This window comes from Plecotus auritus (genome assembly GCF_963455305.1).
Source record: "Plecotus auritus genome assembly, chromosome: 1".
Lineage (NCBI taxonomy): Eukaryota > Metazoa > Chordata > Mammalia > Chiroptera > Vespertilionidae > Plecotus > Plecotus auritus.
The window spans coordinates 245,199,268-245,211,288 of NC_137770.1; the positions used below are offsets into that span (position 1 = coordinate 245,199,268).

Below are 12,021 nucleotides of genomic sequence, written 5' to 3' on the forward strand. Positions count from 1 at the left end.
TCGATAAATGAATGGGGAGATGGATGCATGTGGAGATGGACAGGAGGATAGATAAATGAATGGATGTGTAGACAATAGATGGGTGGATAATGGGTGGATGGGTAGGTAGATGGATGAATGGGTAGATGGATAGATGGGTGGGTGGATGGATGGATGGATGGATGGACGAGTGGATGGATATATGAGTGGATGGATGGATGGATGAGTGGGTGGGTGGATGGATGGATGGATGGATGGATGGCTTTATGAGTGGGTGGATGGAAGGAAGGAAGGAAGGTAGGTAGGTTGGTTGGATAGATGGATGGATGTGTGGATGGATGGATGGGTAGATGGGTAGATGGATGGATGGATGGACGAGTGGATAGATGTATGAGTGGATGGATGGATGGATGGATGAGTGGGTGGGTAGGTGGATGGATGGATGGATGGATGGGTTTATGAGTGGGTGGATGGATGGATGGATGGATAGATGGGTGGGTGGATGGATGGATGGATAGATGGGTAGGTGGACAGATGGATGGATGGATGAATGGGTGGATAGATGGGTAGGTGGATAGATAGATAAATGGGTGGATGGGTGAATGGATGGATGGATGGATGGATGGATGGATGGATGGATGGATGGATGGATGAGTGGATGAGTGGATGAGTGGATGGGTGAATGGATGGATGGATGGATGAGTGGATGGATGATGGATGGATGGACAGATGGATGGGTGGATGAATGGGTGGGTAGGTTGCTGGTTGGATGAATGGATAAATGATGATTCCCCAAGAGGAAGGAGAGAGGTAGAGCAGCCTTACCCTCTCGCTAACATGCTTTAGCAGTTCTTCTGCCTCCTCCATCGCCGCCGCCTCCCTCTGGAACTGGTTTTCTGTCTTTTTTCTTGTTTCCAAGTCGCATTCAGCCGCCAGAGCCACCATCTTCCGATCATACTCCTCTTGTATTTCTGTCTCCAGCATCAGGAACTGCTTTTTAAAAGCGGCGCCCATCCTCCTCTCTACCTGAGGGGCGAGGTGGCCCCTGCTGCTCAGACCTCTCAGGAGAAGGGCAATGACATCCTTGCTGATGTGGGTCCGACAAGCCTCCAGATCTGAGTCGGCCCGGTTCAGGGTTGCAATCTCCAACCTGGGTGACACGAAGGTCGGGAGAGAGAGTTCCATTACGTAAAGCTGCGACAGACACCGAGGCCCCTGGTTGGAAAAGCTGCGGTTTGCAGTTATTTGTAGGTCAGGCCTTCCTCTTTCCCTTTCCCTCCTCCTCCTCTTTCCCTTCTGCCCCACCCAGTGCCTGAACACCAGTGACGGAGTAGCAGATTCTTTTTTATTTTATTTTACTTTATTTTATTTTATTTTATATATATATTTTTAATTGTTTGAAGTATTACAAATAGTAGTACATATGTCTCCCTTTTTTTTTTCCCCATTGACCTCCCCCTGGCCTCCCCTTCCCCCCAGTACATGCCTTTACCTGCTCCCCCCCCCATGTCTTGTATCCATTGCTTATGCTTATATGCATGCATACAAGTCCTTCGGTTGATCTCTTACAGCCCCCTCCCCCCAACCTCCCCTGCCTTCCCGCTGTAGTTTGGCAGTCTGTTCAATGCTTCTTTGCCTCTGTATCTATTTTTTCCCCATTTCTTTCCTTTAAAAAATCTTGCCTCTGCAGACTAGAAATAAACATATAGTAACAAAAAATGTTTGAGTCCCAATTTCAATGTCCAACAGTTCTGAGTCCCCATTTCAATGTCAAACAGTTCCTTATGTGTACATGTCAGCAATGATATCTGGATGGTGGGCACATGGTGGCAATGCAGGTCCGACCCTCTCTGGTTTTGTCCTAGGCAACCTGCTGCATCGCACAGCTGCTGACTGCTAGCGAGCAGATTCTTTAAAAAATATATATATATATATATATATATTTTAAATATATTTCTTTATTGATTTCAGAGAGGAAAGGAGAAGGAGAGAGAGATAGACCCATCAATAATGAAAAAGAATCATTGATTGGCTGCCTCCTGTACATCCCCTACTGGGGATTGAGCCCACAACCCGGGTATGTGACGTTGGCTGGAATCGAACCTGGGACCCTTCAGTCTGCAGGCTGATGCTCTATCCACTGAGCCAAACCAGCTAGGGCTTAAATATATTTTTAATTTATTTTACAGAGAAAGGAAGGAAGAGGGAGAGAGAGAAACATTGAATGAGAGAGAGAGAAGCATCGAACAGCTGCCTCCTACACACCCCCTACCGGGGACTGAGCCCACAACCCGGACATAGGCCCTGACCAGGAATGGACCCCAGTGTGGGATGTGAGGAGACAACCGATCAATGATTCTCTCTCATCATTGATGTTTCTATCTCTCTCTCCCTCTCCCTTTCTCTCCAAAATCAATAAAAATATATTTTAAAAAAGAGAGAGAGAATGACATCCGTGTTCTTTTTCTTATTTATTTCAGATAAAAATTAATCACGTTCTCACCAAATGGCAAGCAAGGTGTCAGAGCAGAAACCGGACAGGATTTGATGCTCAGGGCAGTAAATCTCTCCTGGATGTGAACTGTGAGCGAGGAGTTGTTAATCACGGCGGTGGAGGGTAATTAATTCTGAAGGAAGCCCTGGCCACTTTTTACCATACACATCCCGCGTCCACAAGTCAGCTCTGTACGTGTATTATACCCACAAGAGCCGTCTCAGTGGCAGTGAGCGTGAAGTCTGCCTCCAGGAGCCGTTTCCATGGAGACACCTGCAGTGAGGTCCCAGGTGGGGGCCGTAAATCCTATTTATATACTGTCGTGTGAGGGGCTGGCCAGTGGAAATTCCCCCCCATACCTTCACTGTCAAAACTGTCACGGAGGAGAAACCGTTACTCTGTGTGAGCAGAACCCCAGTAAAAGTTAGGGTAAGTCGTGGCTTTTAGTTTAGTAGGAACTCAAACGCACTGTAGGACACAGGGTCAGCCATCTGCATCCTTCCTCCCGGACCGTTTCCTCTTACAGATCTTTGTTTACGCCCTGGCCAGCCTGGCTCCGTGGATGCGTGTCAGCCCTCGGACTGAAGGGTCCCAGGTTCGATTCTGGTCAAGGGCATGTACCTAGGTTGCAGGCTTGATCTCCGGGCCTAGTCGGGGGGCCAGCCAGAGTCTCACATCGATGTTCCTCTCTCCGTGTCTCTCCCCTTCCCTCCCACTCTCCCTAAAAATCAATGGGAAAATATCCTCAGGTGAGGATCAACCAAAAAAGGAAAAAAGATCGTTGCTGAGAAGGCGCATCGCCCTCTCCGGCCGTGAGCGACTCCCTGAAGGGGGTGCAGACGCAGGAGGGGTGCTCGCTCAACTCCTGACCCGGGGCTCCCCTGTCACTGCCCCCTCCCCCCAACTCGCTGGCCAGGCCCCGAAGGACAGTCAGCTCTGGAACAGACAGGAAGGCAGGAGAGCTCCCCTCCACCTCAAACCCCCGCCCCCTCCCGCCAGCGACCTTCCTCCTGACTCCCTTCCGACCTCATCTCATTACGTCTGGGAGCATAACGGGCCTGGAGTCACACACCCCACGTTTCCAAGCTGGCTTCACCCCTTCCGAACTGGGCGCCCGAGGTGTCTGCTGTCTCTGAGCCCCGTTTCCCGGCTGGCTAGTGAGAACCCCATCACCCGTGTCAAGCGAAGGTCCCTGCGGAGATGGGCCACTGCTCTGCGCGCAGGCTCTGCTCTGACAGCGTTAGGACTATCAAGCCCTTGAACCCCCCACAGCCTGCGAGGCAGGTGGTCACCCGCCCTTCCTTCCCAGCTGCAGAAACCGAGGCCCAGGAACACGGACGTTCCGGTCCAAAGCAGCGGAGCTGTTCAGGGGTGAAGCTGGGATCTGCAGCCAAGCCGTGTGGCTCCAGGGCTTTGTTCCACCTTCGTCCTCCCGGGCGCACCGCATGCACCCGCTCCGCCCCGCCCCGCCCCTCGGAAGTCTGTGGGTCTGTCTCTCCGTGACCGGTGAGCGCTGGCGGCTGGAGCACTCCGCACACCTGGGCATCCACAGCACCTGGGCACCCACAGCACCTGGGCAGCCGCACACCTGGGCACCCACACCGCCTGGCCATGGCCCTGGGTGAGCACGTGCTCAGGGACAGCGGCCGGCGAGGGAACAGAGGAGCGGATGCGGGAAAGAGGGCGGCGCAAGGCTGACCTGCGCTGTCACGGAGGCACACTGGTCACCTTCGGTGGCAATACACCCACTGGACCGCTGGCCTCCCCCGGCACCGACATGCCATGACAATGGAGGGATCTCAGGCTGGCGTCCCCGCTCACTCAGACCTCCGTGAGCAGGACGGAATGTCCCCCAAAGACACCTGAGCGTCCACCAAACATCTGGGATATTTTTACGTGTTCGTGAAAAAAACAGACAAAAATAGCAAACACAGCAAAGCAAAGGTTTTCTTGGGAGTAAAGAAATCGAAGTGAACCCCTGGGCAAGTGAGTGCTCACAGGAAAGGAGCCAGGGTTCCCACGGGAATGGAAATGGTGAGGGGACCCCTGTCCAAATCAAAGCCCACAGCCCACACCTGGCAGCCCAGCCCCACACCTGGCTGAACCCCTTCATCTTACCCACCCAGCCCACGCCAATGACCCCCCCCCCCCCCGGCGAAGTTCCTGCCTGTGTCTAAGCCACTGCTGTCTTCCGTCGGTTTCCCCGATAGCTGACCACACACAGAACCTCAGGTCTACAAATCTCTCTGGGCAGGAGGGGCCCTGAAGGAGGTTTCCGTGGCGCCATTTGGCCAGACGGATCTAATGGGCTCTGCTGGGAGGGGCTGTGTGCGCCTTCCCTCCTTCTGGCTCCGGAAGAGGGGCTGGGGGCTGGGGGCTGGGGGCTGGGGGCTGGGGGCTGGGGGCTGGGGGCTGGGGGCTGGGGGCTGAGGGCTGGGAGCTGGGGGCTGAGGGCTGGGGGCTGGGGGCTGAGGGCTGGGGGCTGGGACTCAGCACAAGCAGCCGTGAGTGGTCGGCCGGGAGGCCTGCAGGGTTGCGTTGTGGGTGCTATGCCTGCGGGCAGAAGCCACCTCCTCCAGCCTGGCTTTGCTACGTTAGAAAGCGATGGGTGGCCAGGTTGGAGATCATGCCTGATGTCTGTCTCGTTTCCCAGCTGGCCCAGAGCTCAGGGTGGGGGAGAGGAGAGCTCTCTATGAGCCCCTCGGGCACTCCCAACGGCTGAGGGGGTTCCTCTTATTTCCAAAACACCCCTAAGAGGAGGAGGAAGCTCAGGGTCTAGATGGGGTGTGTGGGAGCGGAGATGCTAAGTAAGACGAACATCCTTCCTGCCCTGCAAAGGTCAAGCACACAGCAGAGGGGCTGGTGGGGGTGGGGGTGGGGGGCTGGAGGCATCATTCCAGCTCGCGCTGTCTTACTGCCCTGTGTTTGCCTGTGTGAGCTGCTTCTCCCTGTGGGCGATGGCCATCTTGGGGGGGTCCTTGCTTTTCTCAGCCTCCTTCCCCAGCACCTCGCACAGCGCCAGGCGCTCAGCGGGAGCTCAGTTCACACTTGCTGAGAAGACAGGTGTTCACTGGACATAGGACTCCTCCAAGAAGCCTTCCCTTGCTGGGAAGATGACAGTGAGGGTTGCCATGGAAACCAGAGGCATCACAGCTGCTCTGCTCTGGAGCGGTCCTCTTCTGTCCCCCGTTAAAATCCCGCCCCGGTTTGTCAGACACGGCAGGAACCCCACAGCCTGCAGGAAAGCCAGCAGCGAGCGAGGCACAGGTGTGAGGAAGCAAGGGCGCCGTGTTGGCCGTCTGGTGCTCTAGGTCAGTGGTCGGCAAACCGCGGCTCGCGAGCCACATGCGGCTCTTTGGCCCCTTGAGTGTTCTAACGCCACTTCTTCAAAATAGACCTGCCCAGGCCGAAAACCGACTTCTGCGCGTGGGCCACGAAGTTTCAATCGCACTCTATGTGCGCGCCTGCACGTGGTATTTTGTAGAAGAGCCACACTCCAGGGGCCAAAGAGCCGCATGTGGCTCGCGAACCGCGATTTGCCGACCACTGCTCTAGGGGAACCCTGATGGTGATCCTCCAGAAACCTAGCAACGCCCTAGACACCTGTCATCCGTCTGATGGTCACACTGCTCCATCTCTGCTCCCTCCACGGCGATGCACCTTCAAACAGCAGTCCCCACCTACTGTCACCGTCTACTGCTCCCACCGGCTGCCCCTGCCTCCTCACACCAATGGCGTCCCCGTCGTGAAAATCATGACATTCCTCAGGCCTCGTGTGATTAACCTCCAGCACCAGCACATCAGGCACGGTTGCCCACCCCTTCTTCTGACCCCTTTCTCTCGCTTTCCTCACTTCCCCGACCTCCCGGGTCCCCCGACTTCTAAATGTGGGAACTCCTTAGGGCCCGTCCTGGTCCCCTCTCCTCTCTGTCCTCAGAGGTTCCTCCCTCAATCCCACCCGTAGCCCAGAAGTTCCTGGGAACAGACCCACACGACTGCCCACCGACACCCCCATTCCGGGGTCTCCAAGGCATCGCCACGTCCAGAAGTAACTCCCGACAAGAGTGGTTCCCCCCGTCTCTGCTCATCTGAGGCAACAGCCCGGCGCTCCCCCAGCTGCTCAGCCTGAAACTCAGGGTCAGCCATGCCGGCTCGCGAACCCGCTCCCAACCCATCGGCAGGTCCTGCTGACTGTCCCCCAAACGCCTCGGTTCCACAGACACATATGAGCCCGTAGATGCACGTCAGACAGGCCTAAATCCTGGGGGATCCTCCGGGAAGGCGGCCTCACTCCACTCCGAGCGAGGGAGCAGCGAGGGATGGACAGTCGCAGGGGAGCGCCGCCGCGTGGGTGGCAGAACGTCCCCCGGCGAGGGTGTCCCAGACACAGCGGACGTCCTCGGGGGAGCTCCGGGCCACCTGTGCTGCCACATCACACCTCGAACGTGCCGTGTTACCTTCTGGTTTGAGAAACCTCGAAGCTTCTCGCTGTCAACGTCACCGGACAGTGACTGTCCATCAAGGCCATCCCACAGGCACCTACTGTGTGCCAGGCCCCGTCCGCGGCATCGGAGATAAATCAGAGGCCCCTGTCCTTGTGAACCGACTGCCTGGACGGGAAGCCACATTTCAGCGACATCACCAAAACAGACAAGCAAACGGGGTGCCTTCTGACAGCCTGTGCGAGGCGAAGAAAACGCTTTTAGGATAAGGACCGGGGGGAGGCGGAGCTGCTCCAGGTAACACCGGGCACTGGCTGGGCGACCCTCCAGCCCGCCCCCAGGCTCCTGCCACCTGCCCTGGCTTCTTCTTTTTTTAAATATATTTTTTAAATTGATTTCAGAGAGGAAGGGAGAGGCAGAGACGTATAGAAACATCCATGATGAGAGAGAATCTTGGATCGGCTGCCTCCTGCACGCTCCCCACTGGGGATGGAGCCCAAAACCCGGGCATGTGCCTTGACCAGGAATCGAACCGTGACCTCCTGGTTCATAGGTCAACACTCAACCACTGAGCCCCACTGGCTGGGCTGTCCTGTCCTCTTTCTGATTGTCAAACGCCGTCCCCCGAGCTCTGCACATGCTGCCCCCCACGGAGCGCTCATCCCTGAAGCCTCCGTGTAGCTGACCCTCCCTTAGCGAGGCCACCCGGAGCCCCCAAACTGGAGCAGCTATTCCCGCTGCCGTACTGCCCTGGCCCTCCTGGGGACAGAAGCCAGGCCTCCGGAGCACCCAGCAGCCTGCCGCCGCGCCCACGCGGAAGGGGCCCCGCGAGGAGCTGCTGCCTGACCCATCCACTTGGCAATCACTGCACCGCGAACGAAGAACCCAATCCAAGGACGTGAACAAAGGAAACCTGGGCGAGTGGCTTCGGGTGTGAGAGGAGGAACAAAACCGCGGCTCGGGGAGCGCTTCTGTGGACCAGGGGTCCTCAAACTCTTTAAACAGGGGGCCAGTTCACGGTCCCTCAGACCGCTGGAGGGCCGGACTATAGTTTAAAAAAAAAACTATGAACAAATTCCTATGCGCACTGCGGGCCCGGGACGCGTCGGCTGCTAAGCAGGACAGGCAGCGGCACCCGGCGGGCCGGATCCATGTCCTCGGCGGGCCGCCTGTGGCCCGCGGGCCGTAGTTTGAGGACGCCTGCGAGACGCAAAGGACAGCGGGCGGCACAGGAAGCACGGCTCGTACCCGTTTTCACAGGCGCAGCTCAGCAAAGGCTCCCGGAACCCGGCTTTGAACGAAACAATTCTGAGACAGCGCAGAAGGCGGTGCCGGTCGCACCACAAGACAGCTGTAAGCTTCCTCCGACTAACCGGAGACAAACACCGGCCTGGAACTTCTTCCTTCCCATCTTCCTTGCCTCCTGGGAAAAATCTAAACTCCAGCTTTTTTAAAAAGCTGTTCTGTCAGGTCAGGGCCCAAATCCATGACCACGCGTGTGACCTTGGGCAACACCAACAAACCTTTCTGAACATCAGCTTCCCCGCGAGAGCTGCTGCAAGAATTCAGGGAGCTCTCGGGCAAGAGGTGCTCAGGGGTGGTCAGGCCAGGGCGAGGCCAGGGCTCAAACCCTGCTGGGACCAGCCAGTGGCACCCCGTCCCTCCTTCCTCCTGTCCCAGCATGCCTGGGGTTGAGCCGCCTCCATCAGGGCAACAGTCAGGGAGCCCAATAAAAATCAAAGGAGCCCGGGTTGGTGGGCTCCGTGGTTAGAGCATCGGCCTTGCGCACCTAAGGGTTACAGGTTCAATCCCCGGTCAAGGGCACGGACCTGGGTTGTAGGTTCAATCATGCGGGAAGCAACCAATCCATGTGCAGCCTCCCCCACCCCACCTCCCCTCCTTGCCTCCCTTCCATTCTCTCTAAAAATCAATGGAAAAAATACCCCTGGGCGAGGATTAACAACAACAAGGATCACAGAAAACATCCCTTCCTCAAGTCCTCTCCGCAGAGGTGGCCTCTGAACAAACAGCACAACAGAGAAACAGCCACGCAAATGCTCGTTGTCAAAAATCAGGGAGCCAAAACCGGTTTGGCTCAGTGGATAGAGCATCAGCCTGCGGACTGAGGGGTCCCGGGTTCAATTCCAGTCAAGGGCACGTAACTTGGTTGCGGGCACATCCCCAGTGGGAGGTGTGCAGGAGGCAGCTGGTCGATGTTTCTCTCTCATCGATGTTTCTAGCTCTCTATCCCTCTCCCTTCCTCTCTGTAAAAAATCAATAAAATATATAAAAATAAAAAAAAAAATCAGTCAGGGAGCCCGGCTGGCGGGGCTCAGTGGTTGAGCATCGACCTATGAACCAGGAAGTCACGTTTCAATTCCTGGTCAGGGCACATGCCCAGGTTGTGGGCTCGATACCCAGTGGGGGGCGTGCAGGAGGCCGCCGATCAAAGATTCTCTCTCATCATTGATCTCTCCCTCTCTCTCTCTCTCCCCCTGTCCCTTCTTCCCTCCCTCGCTCTCTGAAATCAATAAAAACATATTTTAAGATAATAATGCCACCTGCTCTCAGAGGTAATCAGCCGGCCCTGATCTTCCCTGTAGCGTGGTGCTCATCAAACTCCGATGGGCACTAGGTCAGCCCGTCTCATAGCACAAACGATGTCTTATTCACCTCTTCTCCCAAGTACCATGCATAGTGTCAGTGCACGGCAGATGCTTATGACTACTGAGTAGTGAGTGACCGCATGAATTCATGAATGAATGAAATATGCCCAGCGTTCGCTCTCACGCCACTCCAGTTCAGCCACTCACCACAGCTAAGAAAGCATTATGGGATTAGAATCTTACTCTTCCAAGGCTTGCAGCATGCTCCCGGGGTCCTCGGAGGACAGGATGCCAATCATCTGGTCATTCAGAGCAAGATCTTCATTCACACCGTCGGCCGCCGTGAACTGGGAGTGCTCCAGCCTGCTCTCCTGATGCGGAGCCTTCGGGAGAATTGCGGCAACAATTGAGTAGGCCTGGTCGCGAATGGCGAATGTCACATGTGGAAACGTCAGGAGGGGGAGTAGGGACCCGTCGTCAGAGAACCTGGCTGGCCTCACCACTGTGAGCAGGGTAAACTCAGGCAAGACACTGTACTTCCCTGAGTCTCTATTTTCTCATCAAAGAAACGGGATCACAACTCCAGTAGCCCTGTACAGAGTTACGTGGATAAAACAAAGCAATGAATGAATAGACCATTGCAACCAGTCAAGACCTATACAAATACTTCACCATCACCATCACCATCATCATCAACATCACCATCATCGCCATCCTCACCATCACCATCATCGTCACCAATACCATCATCATCACCAATACCACCATCACCACCATCATATCATTACCATCATCAATATCATTGTCACCATCACCACCATCACTACCACCATCACCATCACCACCATCATCATAATCACCACTATCACCATCATATCATCACCAGCAGGTAGAGAAAAATTACAGTTGGCAGATGGACTTCATCATCATGAATCTGCCAGGTTTCTAATCAGCATATACAGTTGTAAGGTAAAAGTGACATCAGAAATAATTAAGCCCACCCTTCTGATGGGACAGATGACATGTCTGTTTTGTCCCCAATATTAATTCTGCAGAAATGGGTGATAACTACAGCTAACATTTAACAATAATCCCTGCCCCTGTGCCTTGTATGTGTTATATCATGAAACTAGCACAACAAAATAAGTATTGTCGCCCCCACTTTACATGTGAGGAACGTGCAGCTCAGAGAGGTGAAGTAACATGTGAGTTCACACAGATGAGAAAGGGCCAGGTGGGTATTTGATCCCAAGTCAATCTAACCCCAAAGGCTTCTTCTGTTTTACGTAACACTGTCTTATTGGTTGCCACCATGCTGGCAAAAGTAAGGAAAAATGTGAAAAGATTTCATTGTGTAATGCAGGAAAAAAACACTGCAAGTGTTTTCAACCTTAAATCAAATTCACACTTTGCTTTCCTCTCCGCAGTTGTAATGACCAGCCATTAATCTTCAGGAAATGAATCCTGCTCCTACATCAAAGTGAAGGATGAGTTTTGTTCTTCTGTGACTGATAACAGCTTCAGGAGGGTAAGCAGGATGCCTGATTAGAGATGGCCATTTTCCTCCTCAGTCTTGCCTGCCAAGGAGATTGTGGGCTGACCTCACACTGAAATGACCGTTCTCTCCTCTGAGGAAGCAGAAGCAAAATGAACCAGGGGGCAAGCCTTTCAGCCTCCAGAGAGAGGGGACCCCCAGAAGCCAGGTGCCTGCCTACATCTGGCCACTTAAAGCAAGTTGTTTAACTTCACGGGCCTCAGTTTCGCCAACATAAAGAGGGAGAAAGATGATAGATGTTCCTCCAAGTTGTTGGGCCTCTGGGTAACAGCAGCTCCAGCCCTCCATGGCCCTGAAGGAGCGCGGACTCTCAGCAGTGCCTTCTGGTAGCAGTGCCACAGAGCTCATCTCACTCAATGAGCTGCTGTCCTGCTTTCCCCAATACCACCAGCATCAGCATCATCCTGCTTTCCCCAATACCACCAGCATCAGCATCAGCATCATCACCATCACTACCATCATCATCACCATCACCAACATCATAATCACTACCATCATCATCATCACCATCACTACCATCATCACCACCATCACCAACATCATAATCACTACCATCATCATCATCACCATCACTACCATCATCATCACCAACATCATAATCACCATCACCATCACCATCATCATCATCACCACCATCATCACCACCATCACCAACATCATAATCACTATCACCATCACCATCACTACCATCATCACCATCACCAACATCATAATCACTATCACCATCACCATCACTACCATCACCACCACCATTACCAACATCATAATCACTATCATCATCATCACCATCACTACAATCATCATCACCATCACCATCACCAACATCATAATCACTATCACCATCATTATCACCATCACCAACATCATAATCACTATCACTATCACCATCATCATCACTACCATCACCATCACTACCATCATTACCATCACCATCACTACCATCAT

At 54.1% G+C, this 12,021-nt stretch overlaps 1 protein-coding gene across 1 annotated transcript in view; it reads right to left on the reverse strand.

Moving 5' to 3' along the window:
- EVC2 (EvC ciliary complex subunit 2) overlaps nucleotides 1–12,021 on the reverse strand; it is a 71,503-nt gene that overhangs the window by 38,618 nt on the left and 20,864 nt on the right. Inside the window, exons 7-8 of the mRNA XM_080687438.1 lie at nucleotides 9,765–9,904; nucleotides 805–1,129 (exon numbers count right to left, since the gene is read on the reverse strand). Of these exons, the coding sequence (XP_080543564.1) occupies nucleotides 805–1,129; nucleotides 9,765–9,904 (465 nt within the window). The remainder of the gene's footprint in view (nucleotides 1–804; nucleotides 1,130–9,764; nucleotides 9,905–12,021) is intronic.